Raw genomic sequence first — 16,175 nt, 5'->3', positions numbered from 1 at the left:
AGGTTTGGAGAGGAAATTCAAGCTCAGAATTGTATTTATATTAAAAAATACAAACTCATATTTATTTCTTCATTAACTGAATAAACAAGCTGTTCTCAGGGGGAAATAAGGCCTCCAGAACACTGTTTGAAGCTAGAAAGGTGGCAGGGTCCGCCACATATAAACAAAGTAAAACAGTATGAAGTGTGTTGTCCTTTAAGGTCAGTTTGTTTATTATTATTCAGTCATGAAAAAACAAAAAGTTCTTCTGATTAAAATTACTCCCCCGGAACTACATAGCGCTCCTTCAATTAGGATCAATTCCATCAATAAATGATAAATGTTTCAGTGTTTATTAAGTTTGCGGGATCAATTAAAGAATCTGACGTGAGATCAGACCAGACTCGGATGTTTTCAAGCTCGCTCCGGCCGACATCTTTGAAACCAACCCACAGATTCGCCACAGTCAACACAAATAACCTGTGGCCAAGCACGGCGGAGTATAAATTAAAAAATAAATTATTTCAAACACTTCCCGAACAGAATATCATCACAAAACCTCGTTTAAAGTGTAAATGTGGGCTCTATTTTGAACCCGAACCGGAGAAATAGACCCCGCTTTGTGTGGCGAATGTGTCGACCCGCGTCCGCGGCGTAACGTTACAGCAACGGTTGCCCCTTTTGTTCAACCGAGTTCCTGAATTATTCCCAACACAATGAAATGATCGGGATATTACACTGTTTCATAAAAACATTTGCACAGTTCCTACGCTTCCCGTGGCCTCATCTGGGACTATCTAATGAATTAAACTCGACCTGCAACCCTCCCGATCCGATCCGCTGTGAGGTTTCGGAAGCACGCAGTCTTGAGGAACGTGGAGTAGTAAGTGTTTATAACCTTAGTCCAGATCTGTGGCGTTTAACGGTCGATTGCTTGTTTACGTGGAGGATCGGGTCACATTTGGACTGTTAGAGGCTCATGTGAATAATCGATCATCTCCCTATTCTATCGGAACCCAACAGTGCCCTGAAAACACGAAGTAGTGAAAGCCCTAATGCATATTAAGCATGTCTGGCTATTTTCTCTCGTATCGCTCGTTACGGAGCTGTTTCACCACTGAGAGGGAGGAGGACTAATTGGGCTGATCGATCTTAGCTATTCGGTTAATTAATAGACATGATCGGTCGTGGTGTGGTGGTGTGGTAACCTCGTGAAATCAGACGTACTGTAATTCTGCAGCTCAGTGTCTGGGACTCACAGGGTGAGGTCATTGTGGAGGGAAACACCAGAGAGCTGAATGGTCACACTGTTTGTAACTTTAAACACTGTTCGGTTTATAAGTTGTTGTGTATTCTGCTAAAAAAAAAAGAAAAAGCTCTGCTACGTGAACGAGACACATCTTTGTGCTGCTAACCGTCTCCCCTGCTACAAATTAGCACGCTAATTAAACTAACCTAGTTGACGTTACTGAGCTGAATGAAACCCAGCGTCGGTTGAGGTGGGGGAAAAAATAACGCAAGCTAGCAGTACTAGTTAATGGCTTTAACTCATGGGTGGTAACTAGCTTTATTATGTGTAGCTCTGCTGTTTGCAGAGTGAGCTGCTGCTGTTGTTTGCTAGCTGCTGTTAGCTTGCTGGCTAATAGCGTCAGGCTGCAATGTTTCATTGTTTGAGGTGAGAGGGGGGGGCAACAGCAAAATGCTAACGCTAACGTTAGCTGGATTAAAATAGATTAAAGATGCTACATTTGGGGATTTCCAGCTACATTTTTTTTGCACTGTGCGTTGTTGCTGTAGCCAGATCTGATCGAGCTCATGGGCTGTTTACAAGCTTGACATCACTGTCAGCCAGACTCGACTGTTGTGCCGTTTGTCTAACTGCATGCTAACAGAAAATAACTGTAGTTAGCAAGGAAGCGAAGCAAACATATTGACCTGAGCTGCACCTGCTATTGGGAAACATAACAACAATGTGTTTTGCCAGTGGGAATAGGGGGGACATGGTCACGTGACTGCACCATAACAGGTGCACAATGTGCAGGCACGACTTGTCTAGACTGGAGTCTCTAACTACTGCAATGTAATTACATTAGCTGGTGTTTAATAATGTATTGTATTTTGAACGCATAACACAGCAATCACAAGTGAACATCTGGACTCGTCCTCCTTTGTGTTCCCCTCTGCCAGATGTAAACCTGAACAGCATCTGTCCCAGCAGTGGCACGATGGGGCTGGACTTTGACGTAAAGACATTCTGTCACAATCTGCGGGCCACCAAGCCCCCGTACGAGTGCCCTGTGGAGACTTGCCGTAAGGTCTACAAGAGCTACAGTGGCATCGAGTATCACCTTTACCACTATGACCACGACAACCCAACTCCTGCACAGACTGTACCCCAGAAGAAGAGAAAGGGACGGCCTCCCCGCGCCTCATTGGCTGGGTCGGGGGATACGGACGATGGTGGAGGTAATGGAGGTGGAGGGCCGGGGCACGGGGGGAACACACCCGGCAGCCCTAACCGGTCAGAGCGCTCTCACTCCCCGGGCAGAGAGACAATGACTTATGCCCAGGCTCAGCGCATGGTGGAGCTGGAGATCCAAGGACGGATCCACCGCATCAGCATCTTTGAGAACATTGATGTGGTGTCGGAGGAAGACAGCGATGCGGAGGATGCTCCGCCGTCTGGTACAGGTGGCAGCGGTGGAGGAGTGTGTAACGGTAGTGATGGTGGCGGTGGAGGTAGCGAGGTAGGAGGAAGCGGCAAGGATCGCCAAGATATCCCTTCTTCTAACGGGGGCAAATCCACTCCAAAGTCTGGGAAGCATAAGAGTAAAGAGAAGAAGAAGGATGGCTCGTCGCATCATCACAGCACTCAGTCTGGGCCTGCGGTCAAGCTCCCTGAGGCGGTGTTCAGAGAGCTGGACCAAGAGAGACCTGATGCTCCTCCTCGGCCATCATCTTACTACAGGTCTGTGTCGACGATTATAAGCTGGTTCATTCATAATTACACAGCAGGGTTATTGTTATGGACATGTCATAATTCATACATATTTGCAGCTCACATTAACACAGTCTCAACCTTGTTCATAGTTGCACAGTTCATTGTTGTGCACGTATCAGGAAATGAATTTAACCTCAGATTCCTTTTTCTGACCTTATTTCCTCTTTTAACAGAAAGTTGAAGTATCTCCTTTACCCTAGATGAACCCCACACCTTTACTACGCATGTACTACAATGTAATAATATAAACACGATATCTTGTCTAACCGCTCTGGTGTTCAGGTACATTGATAAGTCTGTGGAGGAGCTGGATGAGGAGGTAGAGTACGACATTGACGAGGAGGACTACATCTGGCTCGACATCATGAACGACAAGCGGCGGCGTGACGGCGTGACACCCATCCCTCAGGAGGTCTTTGAGTACCTCATGGACCGATTAGAGAAGGAGTCCTACTTTGAGAGCCACAACAAGGTACCTGAACTTGCAAACTGAAGGGAAAATAATATTTCAACTGTGAAACACGCATAGCACGCATCCAACTCTGATCTCTCCCTCTCAGGCAGACCCCAGCACCCTGATCGATGAAGACGCCGTCTGCTGCATCTGTAATGACGGAGAGTGTCAGAACAGCAATGTGATCCTGTTCTGCGACATGTGTAACCTGGCGGTACACCAAGAGTGCTACGGTGTGCCCTACATCCCAGAGGGCCAGTGGTTATGCCGTCGCTGCCTGCAGTCGCCAAGTAGAGCCGTGGACTGTGCTCTCTGTCCCAACAAGGGAGGCGCTTTCAAGCAGACGGACGATGCGCGCTGGGCGCACGTCGTGTGTGCCCTCTGGATCCCAGAGGTAAATCTAGTCGCCACCACACGCATTCTTGATCAGAGCCATAGGCGTAAACACTGCGCTGCTTTAGCTCGTTGCTGCGATACGTCAACACCGCTGCCAAGACTGGCCTGTAAACAAACACGAGGAAATGTGGGAACTGACTTTTTTATGAATAAAAAGCACTGTAATGTTTTAATGAGTTATTTTATATTCAAGGGTTTATGATGTAGCTACATGAAGTACAAAAAAGTTTTATTTCAAGTTACTTCATATCTCAGTAGGCTGTAAAAGAGGATAAGTTATTCAGTTAATGTAAGCCTGGCGTCCAGACACACTCCTCTCTTGAGAATCTAGACTCTGAATAACTGATAACAATTTTTTGATACTATATAAGATTAAATAAACTTTGCTGTCCAGGTCACCCCTGGTCTGGATTAGAGCATTGCATTAAAGTGAGTTTTGCTGCTTTCCCTCAGGTCTGCTTTGCTAACACAGTCTTTCTGGAGCCGATCGATAGTATTGAGCACATTCCCCCCGCACGCTGGAAGCTCACCTGCTACATCTGCAAGCAGCGCGGTTCCGGCGCCTGCATCCAGTGTCACAAAGCCAACTGTTACACGGCCTTCCACGTCACCTGTGCCCAGCAGGCGGGCCTCTATATGAAAATGGAGCCTGTCAGAGAGACTGGGGCGAATGGCACTTCTTTCAGCGTCCGCAAGACTGCTTACTGTGACATCCACACGCCCCCGGGATCGGCCCGACCTTTGGCGGGAGTCGGCGGGGCCAGCATGGGTTCGTCTCACAGCGAAGGAGAGCTGGAGGAGGATGACGAGCCCAGCATCGGCCACGATGATGACTCCAAAGGCTGGAGCTCCGAGCGAGCCAAGAGGGCGAAGGCCAAGTCCAGGCTGAAGATGAAGAGAGCGAGGAAGATCTTAGCTGAGAGGAGAGCTGCTGCACCTGTGGTGTCTGTGCCCTGCATACCTCCCCACAGGTACGCACACGCTGAACATTTTACCTGTACTTTTATGCAAAACTGCGTGTGGAACAGAGGGTTAGGGTTTAATTACCTGTGGGTTATTTTTAGTAGAGCTGTTGTGCTGGAACATGAGAGACTTTGTATAAATGTTTTACATTGATACCACGAGAGTTCAAGCAGTGTTTGTTTCTCTCCAGGCTCAGCAAAATCACCAGTAACTTGACGGTTCCCAGGAAAAGTCAGTTCATGCAGCGACTTCACAGCTACTGGACCCTGAAGAGGCAAAGTCGGAATGGCGTACCTCTGCTACGCCGGCTCCAGACCCACCTGCAGTCGCAACGACATATTGACCCACTCCCACCACAGCCTCCATCACAACTCCCCTCAGTAAGCAGAGTAATTGGTCAAATCAAAATATGCAGCAGCTCATTTTCAGTGTACGTTACTGTGATCCTGCACTTGCCTCATTCAGTCGTCTAACATGTTTTTGGGTTTGTGCAAACTGGCCTCGCAGCGGGACAGCGAGGAGAAGCAGTCTGCTTTAAAGGAGCAGCTGAAGGCGTGGCAGAGACTGCGACACGACCTGGAGAGAGCCAGGCTGCTGGTGGAGCTCATCCGAAAGAGGGAGAAACTCAAGAGGGAGACGGTGAGACACAAATTAGCTTCATCTCTGATACTTACAGATATCCAAAACATAACACTAGCAACACTGGTTTGCACCAGTCCTCTTGGATTTTTGGTTTAGACGTGCTTCCATGCAGGCAATGTAACACCCCCTCAATAATTAGGTCCTAATAAAAGACGGTAATATATAGTAATATATTTTCTTTATCCTTAAAAATATATTCAATTTTTCTTAGACAGTAAGAATTCATTTTTGTTGTGATCAAGTGTTGGATGGTAAAGTGCTGGCGGGGAGCTCTGACACATCTGACAGTTAAGAATCAGCTGCAAAACAGAAGTGCATTTATCAGCTATTTTTCCGATCTATACACGTGGACCGACCAATTAAAATCTGCACATGCTCCTGGCAACTTAGTGCAGTCACGTACAGAGTGTGTGGTTGCATCCATATATTTGGGTTGGATTTGTGTGCACATACATAGTTCTTACCACACAGATTTCTCTATGTACATTTCTCCAGTCCGCACATGTGTGTTCTTTCAAAACACCGTGTTTGTGTGTGTTCAGATTAAAGTGCAGCAGATGGCGCTGGAGATGCAGCTGACTCCCTTCCTGGTGCTGTTGAGGAGCACATTGGAACAGTTACAGGAAAGAGACACTAACAACTTCTTCACTGAGCCTGTACCGCTGGCAGAGGTAAATGCACACACACACACACACACACACACACACACACACACAAAGACACACATCACATCAGTGTCATGTCAGAAATCTGTTGACATTGGCGTATATTTCAATTGATATAGATCACCCCTTTCTTCTGCATCTATGTGCATTTTATTTTAACTACAGTATAAATTTTAACTATGTCGTTAAACTGAACAATTATGAAAATTGACTGCGCCGCATAAAATGTTGAACAGGAGTTAACGGCTGTGAGTGAGTAACAGAGAAGGTCAGGAGCAATGAAAGGTTGTCAGCCACAGAGTATCTTTAATTTGATCTAAATGAGCTGCAGATGTGTATTTATGCTTGTAACACATGCAGAAAGTGAGCAAAACAATTCAACACTATTTTATTAACGTGGCTGCTGAAGAACAGATGCTTCGCTTCTGAAACATCCATGTTATACAGAGCCTTCACGTCCAGAGGGTAATGTCACTGAATTCTAGTAAAATACAGACTTTGTTTATTCTGTGTGAATGTGCTGCAGGAAACATCGATGTAGGGGGTTAACTTTTAAACCTGCAGGTCATGCCTCTTCCTGATCTCGACTCTCTCCTCTCCAGGTGCCAGACTACTTGGACCATATTGACACTCCAATGGACTTCCAGACCATGTGGAACCTGCTGGAGTCCCATCGCTACCTCACTTTTGAAGCCTTTGAGGCAGACTTTGGCCTCATTGTCAACAACTGCCTCAAGTACAACGCCAAGGACACGGTCTTCTACCGCGCTGCCCTGCGCCTCAGAGAGATGGGAGGGGCCGTCATACGGACCGCCAGGCGACAAGCTGAACGGATAGGCTTTGACTACGAGACCGGCATGCACCTGCCCAGAGAGCCGAGCCCCGACAGTCAGCGAGACCAGGAGAGAGACAGAGACAGAGAGAGGGAGCGAGAGAGGCTGCGGGAGCGGGAGAGGCAGAGGGAGCGCGAGAGAGAAAAAGACGGGCTGCTGTCCTCCAATGAAGATGGTGAGTGAACGTCTTTGACTGTGGTTGGGTGTGTTACGCTAAAGCATTTTTTCTCACGTATCAAAATAGAAGAGGTAGGCGAGAGGCTAAATACATTCGGGAACATTTGTCAGGCTGAAAGTGCTTAATTTTACTGTATCACACAAATGTGAGAGTTATACTAGTTGGTGTTAGCTTGAGAGTAATGGCAGAGATGTTTTAAGAAGTATCTAACATACTCAACTTTGCATTATAATTGGTGTCTGATATGATTTTTCCACAAAAAAAAAGTTTGATTATCGTGTTAAAATCTTTGAAATGACCTACCGGAGGCTTCAAGTTTTCACATCATGATATGCTGAATATTGAACCAGGATTTCCTTCCAAGCTATTTGTGATGTCACAAATCATGCTTGAAGACCCGCCCATGAAGATTAGTTTTTCAAAAATGAAAACAAGTATCAAGCTCTGCACATACCTGTACTTCATTCTGCAAAGTGAAGCTCAACCATTTAATTGTTGTTTTGCACAACAATGTTGTTGTTTTGCACAGCCTCGGATTAAGTTTGACGAATCTTGCAGACATGCTCAATTTGGTACAGCACTTATCACTATCACACAAATTATGTGTCGCCTCTCTGGTAGATAAATACATCTAGATATTTACTGTCCCATCGGGAAATTTTACTTTGACTGTACAAAGCAGTTCACACATATGGGCACACCTCACCAGCAGACAGAAGACAATAAAAATTACACAAGAAATACACCACAAATAATACCCAGAAATCCACACCCTGAGGCACCAATCACTGTGTGGTTTTTGTGCTGCAGTACAGCCTCTGTAACCGCTGCTTTTTTTAGATTGCTCTCCTTGAAGTTGTTTAACAGCCTTTCCCTCCTTGCCCCTCACAGACCTGCTCCTGCCGGAGAACAGGCGACGGCTGCCGCTGGAGGAGCAGCTGCATTACCTGCAGGTGCGTCTCGATGAGGTCAGCTCAGGAAAGCACAGCATTGGTCAGTCTCGTAGAGCCAAAGCTCTTAGAAAGGAGATCAGCGTCATCAAGAGGAAGCTCGCGCACCAGCGGGAGGGAGGCTCCGGTATGGGGGGCCGGGAGTCTGTGGGAGGAGGAGACCGGGGCTCTTCCCTCCCGCATCATCCGTCCTCTGCAGGACACCACGATGAGGGGGGAGAAAGCAGCAGCCAGGAGATTGGTGGGAAAGGTGCGTTTAGGAAGATTTAAAATATCATTAATGTTCAGGATGAAAATAATAATGTTAAAGTAACCTTTAAACCTCTCTCTCCCTCAAGATCTGAGTGTATCCTCGTCTGCCCTGGCGCCAGAGGTGGGCCGTCGGACGTCTGTCCTCTTCTCCAAGAAGAACCAAAAAATGGCTGGACCCCCTAAAAGGCCAGGACGCCCCCCTAAGAACCGGGATGCTGGCTACGGTGGGGCAGGGGTGAGCCAAAGCCCCATCGGTCCCCCTCAGCTGCCCCTGCTGTCAGCAACCAGGCAGAGGAAGAGGCCCCGCAGCCCCCACAGCAGCTCCACCTCCGACAGCGACAGTGACAACGACGACCTGCTCCCAGGTACAGTAGACAGTTCACTAATAAACTTACACCTACACATTTTTGAGTGGCTCACGCTCACTTCACTCTCTTTTCCTCAGGGTTGCCAAGTAACGGTTTTGATGGAGGAAACCAGCCAGTAACAGAGAGCTTCCGCGTTTACAGAAGTGAGTCTCGTCTCCCTCGTTCCAGCTCAGACTCGGAGTCCACGACCAGCAGCAGCAGCAGTGCCGCTTCTGACAGGACCAGGTGATTAGTGCACAAATATACAGGATGTTTCATTAGATACAGAGCAGTAAGCTCCTCTTACCCAGGGTTTCTTTTCTTTCACCTATGAATCAAAAGGCTATCAAATTACTTGCAATAACTTACCCACTTGGCAAACGTCTCTGCAGTTTTACTGAAGCTTTTGGCCTCCTTTAGCTAGCTCATTGTTTCGGTTTTACAGCACAGATTTACAAGTATGATCTACTCCCGCCAACTGTATTTGTCACTTTTTCCAGCTGTTGCTGCCAGCAGACAAAACAGACAGACAGAGTTGACATTTAACGGGGTAGTGTGCCTGTAAGCTTGTTATTCTCCCCCAAATGGGCTATAAAGTTAATTGAAGAATAAGTTCACCCAAAAATGACACCCACATGCCATGTCAGGTGAGGTTTTAAAGCCCACAAAACATTTCTGGAGCCTCACAGCAAAACAGCACTACAGCATTCTCCTAAATAAGTAGTAGAGTAGATGGGGACTTGTTTAAAAAGTAAAAAAAAACAACTGACAATAAACATAAAATGGCTCCATACAACTTGTTTCTAGTCTCAAGAAGCCCCAAGATCCCAAATTGATTTGACGGTATTTGCACCCTTTTTAAGCTGAAATCTTCACTGTAGCTGCTAAGCCAAATGCGTGCACCCCATCTGAAGTGGATGCATGAGCTTGACTACATGTCAAAGATGTAAATATTGTCTATTCAAATCAATTTGGGATCTCGGGGCTGCCAGAGACTTGGATGACGCTAGACAAGCTGTATGGAGCCATTTTATGTATTTTAAGTTGTTATTTTACATTTTAAAACAAGTCCCCATCTACTTCAGTTGTTTAGGAGAATGCTACGACGCTGTTTTGCTGTGAAGCTCCAGAAATGTTTTGTGGACTACGAATCTTCATCTGACTTTCCATCAACATGAGGGTGAGTAGATAATGACTGAATTTCCATTTTGGGATGATCTTATCCTTCAATTCAGCCTTAAATGAATAGTTCGCAAAATATGCTTACTTGCTTTTACGTGACTTCCTGGAGCCTTGTCATCACTGAGGTTGGCAGGAGCCCAGCAGAGACTCCAGGAAGTTGCTGCACCCAGCTAAGAAATATCTCCCACCCTGTGAAACTGCAGCTTGTTTTATTATTTAGTTTATGTACGGAAGTCAAGAAACACATTTTTACATTGTAGGAGCAGCTTTGCAGTGAACCAGGCTCGCTTTTTCCCCATGTGATTCCTGATTTCTTTATGCTAAGCTAATGCTATGAGAGTGGCACTAATTCTCAACAGAGCAAAGACTGTATTTCCCAAACTATTCATAAACTAAGTGCTTACAGATACAATGTTTCAGTAGTGTCAGCCTACTAGGTATTCATCTCAAGGGTATTATGACTTTTATACAGTTAATAACATAAATAATTTTAGCATAAATAAACAGATACAAGTATAAAACCACATGGAAACAAGATAAGCACCCCTCTTGTTTACCACAACAGTTTGAAAGCAACCAGTGAAATGTGATGAGCTGCATTCAGTGGTGTTAATATCAGCAGCCGATGAGTTATTTGTGTCTTTAAAGTCCTGTCTCCCCTTCTCCTTCAGTACGACCCCCTCTAAGCAGGGCAGAGGGAAGACGTCGTTCTCTCGCTCTGCCTTCCAGGAGGACAGCAGCGAGGAGACGTCGGGCACCGAAAACGATTCGTACTCCGTCGGAGGATCACGGAGCGTTTCACATTGTAAGCACGTTTCCACAGACCCGCACACACACACACCTCCCATTAGCTACTGTGTAAACAATTAGTTTCTATTTATACAGATGGTGAGCGACTTCTCAGAATGATTTTTATCTTAATGTAGTTGGTAAGTCAGTGAGGGCAAGCTGCCTTATCTTTGAGTCCGTAACGAAACCAGTATGATCATTTACTGTATTTGATCTGATAAGGTTTGACTATAAGTGAGTTATGTGTGACTGTTTCACACATCATGGTTCTATTTTTGTTCTTTTTTTACACCTACGTCAAGGATATTTTAGAATTTATTTATTTATTTATTTATTTATAACGCATTTATTCATATTGTCTACTGTCTGTATCAATGTTTTTTTTTTTTACATATTTACTCATATTTTTAGTGTATTCTTGTATTTTTATACCCTTTTATAAATATACCAAGGATATTTTAAAATGTATTTTGTCATGCTGTCTATAAGATTGTATATTTGAATATTTTCCTATTTCATTATTATGTTTCTGTCATTACATTACATTACCATTTTCATTGCTATTATTATTATTATTATTATTATTATTGTATTTCATTCTCTTTGATTATGTACTCACTTGTTAATGAGATCTCAGTGTGACTTCCTGATTAAATAAAGTAATTCATAAGAATCAATAATGTAGGAATTGAAATTATGTAAATAACTGATACTTCTTACAAGTTAATCCGCGACTTATAATGTCTTTAACATCTACCTTTTGCTGTAACAGCTAAAAAAATATAACAAACAAGCTGAAACAGCATGACATTTTCAACACTAGACACAGACGTGGCAGCTGTTGTGGTTGTTGTCTATGACATAGAGGGAAAGTGAACCATGACAAAGGGAAAATTTCAACAAAGATACCTGTGTTCACAACAAGTGTTGCAATGTTGTAGTGTTGTAGGCTCAAATAACAACCAAAAATATTTGCTTCGGCCATCCAAACCAGCTCTCATCCATCTTGTTGGAGATGCATCTTACACAACCGTCCCAGTTGCCCCGTAACATAAACACATTACTGTTATCAGAATGTCATCTCAAACATTAAGCAGTAAAAAAAAGGATGTATCTTGCAATAACCTCTAAGAACAGTGTGATTGCGTACATAACCCTCGTTTAGCTAGAATTGAGGTTGCACAATGCTGACTGCCTGCCTCTTCCTGTGTCTGTTACCATCAGTGGTACGAAGCCGGTCCAGGTCAGGATGCTGGATGACCTCTGATGACTACACTTCTCTGGAAGCTCTCGATCTGGTGTGGGCCAAGTGCAGAGGCTACCCTTCATATCCTGCTCTGGTGAGACACAAATGAACAAGTACAACCCTGATTCCACATAAGTTTGGACACAGTCATTTACAAACAAAGTGTTTATTGACAAATGTTTAACAAAGGGTTCCTGTGTATTAATACACTTGGGTTATTGGGATCTCTGGGCTTCTACAGACTTGGATAAGGCCAGATGAGCTGCATGGAGCCATTTTATGTGTTGTGCTGCAACACTGTTTTGCTGTGAAGCTCCAGAAATGTTTTGCGGACTTGACTTTCCACACACAACTTATCATTTAGAAAACTATTTACTTGAGGACATTCTGCAGGTTAATGACTGCACGTCTAACCCTCCTCTTGCCACCATTTGTCTGCAGATAATTGACCCGAAGATGCCCAGGGAGGGCGTGTTCCATCGGGGCGTCCCAATCCCTGTCCCCCCTTTGGATGTGCTGAAACTAGGGGAGCAAATGACCCAGGAGGCGAGGGAGCACCTGTTCCTGGTGCTTTTCTTTGACAACAAGAGAACTTGGTCAGTGCTTTGGGTCGTCTTGTGTCGTCTTTTTGTGTTCACTCAATGTATTGTCGCTCATTCTGAATGTTTGTCTCCTCTTTGTTCTCGCTGACATTCTGTCAAAAAAAAAAATGTTCAGAAAAAGTACAGTAAAATACAAGACGCAAGCAAAACAGGCGTCTGGTGTTACTGGATGTGTACGCACAGGTGACTCTGCGGCGGTGGTTCAAAGGAAACTTCTAGTACCAAAATGCAAGGCGACAGAAAGAAATAGGGCAATGTGGTTTTAAAGGATAGAAGAGGGGGGGGGGAAACATGTGCTGCGCAATCGCTTCTGTTCAAAGATCGCTTCTAAGCTGGAAGAAAAAAACCAGTGAGAAAGTGATGACAACAGCTGGTGCGATTCTTCACTAGTTGGAGGAACATTAAGAAGTTGAACTGCTGTCAGTGTGTGTGTCTAAAGAATGAGGAACTTACTTATACAGTTTCTCTTCCTCATGAAATGTTTGGGCATCTTATGCTTATGCTTACTAACATATGTATGTTAATACATAATCTCACTTTGCACAGTCATTTCAGGGTCACAGGTTTTTGAATGTCTTTCATCGTATTTTATCACGTTACTTAAAAAAATTCCTCAGTTTGAATAAAGTGATGCATCTAATTAAGTTTTAATTAAATTAGGTTATATAGATGTTCTTTATGGTGCTGTCAGATTGCTGCTACGGCTGTGTGCCTCCCTTTGTGTGCAGCGAGCAGAAGAGCACTTGTTTTTAACTCCAACAAATATGGATTGAAGCAGAATATTTCACAAGATAAAAACATGTTGTGGATTTTGGAAATAATTACGTCTTTCTATTTTCAATAAACATTCTGGAGTCATTGGAAATGTTTGGTGCACACAAGTCGGAAACGATCCTACGGAGCCACAACTGGAGACTAGTTCTACGTATGTTAATCTGACTGCAAGTGAATAAAGTGAATTTAAAAAAGCTGTGCTGCATTTGAATGTTGATATAGAATTCTATGTTGAAACTTGAACCTATTCGGTACAGCCCGACATTTGTTTCTCCCTTTGTTGCATGTTTTTCTGGAAGTTATATTCACTATGTGCAGAGGTGACAAAAGTACATATATTCTTCACTCAAGTAGAAGTACAGATAACTTGTTTAAGAAAAAACAGTACTGATTCAACTTCTTTAATCAAGTAAAAGTACAGGCTCTGAAATGTACTCAAAGTATAAAGAGATTCCCTCTGAAGGTCGTTTCCACCAGCCATTTCTGTAAAAAGCTGACTGAACCTCACATCATCAGACTCGTCACATCTTTTCTCTCCCCATTCGAGTCTCCCTCTCTGTCTGTTTCCATCTTGTTCTGTCTTTTGCCTTGTTTTGTCCTGCTACAATATGCATTGATGGTTGAAATCAGTCTTGTGATGTTGGGAAGGTGGCGTGCCTTGACGCAAAATAAAAATAATCAATAATTCTCCTCAGTTGCATTAAAACTAAAGCAACAAGCCTGTTTTGAAAATGTACGGACAGTACAGATATTTGTGTTAAAATGTAGAGAGTAAAAGTAAATACTTACTAAACTATTTGCACTTCGTTAATTCCCACCTCTGACTGTGTGTATATATGCTTGTGTGTATCCAGGCAGTGGCTGCCGCGCTCTAAGCTGGTGCCGCTCGGTGTGGACCAGGAGCTGGACAAGGAGAAGATGCTGGAGGGCAGGAAATCCAACATCCGCAAGTCGGTGCAGGTGGCCTACCATCGTGCCATGCAGCACCGCAGCAAGGTGCAGGGAGACCCCAGCAGCGAGACCAGCGACAGTGACTGAACACACACAGAGACACACACCTTATGTGTCGGTCCTTCAAGGTGTCGTGGAGTATAAGCGTTCCTCCGTCGAGAGCCCAGCCCTCCGTCACAGAACACGAGAAACATAGTGGGGACAACAACGTCCACTACATCGGCCCCCCTGAGACACACTCATGCACACTAAGCCGTATTTAATCTGACATGTAAAATATTGTATTTAAGAGAAATGAAAAAAGTGGTATTAATATTAATGATTGAAAAATATGCTATATTTAGAATCATCAATCAGAATATTCCTCGTACGTGGTCGATATATGTTTAATAACAAATGAAATGATGGTTTACAGACTGGGATGTACTGCACTATGATGCACACACGACTCTGCCTCTCCCTGTCATTGTTACACTTGCAGTCAGTCATTTTACATTTGAACAGGGGAATGCATGCGGCGCACATTGAGATGCACACCAGTGGGTTCGGCTGCGAATGTCGTCGGCTCAACAAAACCTTCACACGCAAGCGTCCACCTTTCCCCAAACAGAAAAAAAAAGGAAACAAACAGGCCTGGTGCTAGTGTCCGGTCATTCTTCAGAGGAGCACAAAGAGAGACTGAACTGCGGGCAACCCAACGTTAACGTTATTTATTCTGCTTACTCCTTCTTAACAAGGACCACAAGCTCGTTTTTACCATGGACTACTTCTAATCACTCCGGCCACACAAGACGTCGTGTGGTCCCATTTCTCGTCTGTCACGGTGTTCATGTCTCCTGTTTTTACGGTTTTGTTAACGCACGCCTGCATCACACAGGCCAGCTGGTCAATGAATAATGAGGACTTGACTGAAACACATGATCGCCTCACTGTCTGTCTTAGTCTCAGGCTGATGGCTTTAGAACTTTTATATATACAGATTGCATAAAGATAGAAGTTTAATAAAAATAATTGAGTTTTTTAAACCCGTGGGTCATCTTGTGGTCACTATGTGCTTGTTTACTTTCAGTGTTCTTCCTGGTTTCCTTCATGATGGAGGAAGACGATTGGATTGTGTGGAATATCCCTTTATGTCTAGCAGGAAATTCAAACCCCACCCTGACCTCTAAGAAAGCTGTGACTCATAAATGCTTTCAAGATTAACTACATTGTATGTTTCTAATACAGCAACTGGTTCAGATGCAGGTTTTGCTGCCAAGGGACATTAGCGTTTCTCTGAAAGGACTGTCTATTGTCGATTTGAAAACAGTCAACTTCCTCGTTTTTTTTGAATAGATGTGTCGGTTGAGCGCTGAAGGCAACGAGGAATTTGCCTTTAAAGTGTTCAGTAGTCCAAGTTCTTTGTTTTGTTTTCAGCAGCGGATCAGTGCAGTTTATTTACAGTGCAGATCAGCTTGGCCAAAACTGAAAGCAAAAGGAAACTGAAGGAAAATGAAAAATAACCACAGAACTCACACATGAAAGGAAAATAAACTAGAGGTAGTGGACAAGGAGTAAACTCTGCACCCAGTAGAGATGCACTGACTGGCCAGCTAGAGGCCAGAATTGACCGGATTTAGGCATTACCGGCTATGACTGTCAACCGGACATACCACAACCCACCCCCGATTGGGCCGTCAGCCCGAACAGAAAGAAAGAAACACAATATTTTCTGTTATTTACGTGTTCCTGTTTTATTTCACCTCACTGTGAGTCTTAAATGCGCTTTGCTTTAATTTTCTGCCTTGCTTTCTAATGCCCTTCTGCTCTCCTCTGCTGCCTGTCTGTGTTTCATCATGGGAGTCAGCCGGGACAAGAATGTTACTCAAGTCATGGGTTATGAATGCAAAATGTCTACACGGAGGCTCTGTTGTCTGAACCAGGGCAGCAGTGCATTAGAAAGACTCCTTCTGTTTTTGTATACCAGTTACC

At 44.3% G+C, this 16,175-nt stretch overlaps 1 protein-coding gene across 1 annotated transcript; it reads left to right on the top strand.

The window, feature by feature from the left end:
* The first annotated feature begins 659 nt into the window (after positions 1-659).
* On the top strand, positions 660-15,223 carry brpf1 (bromodomain and PHD finger containing, 1). The gene is made up of 16 exons (XM_084365697.1): positions 660-862; positions 2,167-2,947; positions 3,263-3,452; positions 3,541-3,828; positions 4,284-4,801; positions 4,984-5,173; positions 5,301-5,432; positions 5,978-6,106; positions 6,703-7,108; positions 8,003-8,311; positions 8,400-8,678; positions 8,759-8,906; positions 10,514-10,647; positions 11,856-11,971; positions 12,319-12,473; positions 14,108-15,223. The coding sequence occupies exons 2-16, from the start codon at positions 2,205-2,207 to the stop codon at positions 14,289-14,291; spliced, it is 3,921 nt and encodes a 1,306-aa protein (XP_084221823.1). The 5' UTR covers positions 660-862; positions 2,167-2,204; the 3' UTR covers positions 14,292-15,223.
* The last annotated feature ends 952 nt before the right edge of the window (positions 15,224-16,175 follow it).

This window comes from Pagrus pagrus, assembly GCF_965226575.1.
Source record: "Pagrus pagrus genome assembly, chromosome: 11".
Taxonomy (NCBI): Eukaryota; Metazoa; Chordata; class Actinopteri; order Spariformes; family Sparidae; genus Pagrus; species Pagrus pagrus.
This window is presented reverse-complemented; position numbering and strand designations above follow the sequence as displayed.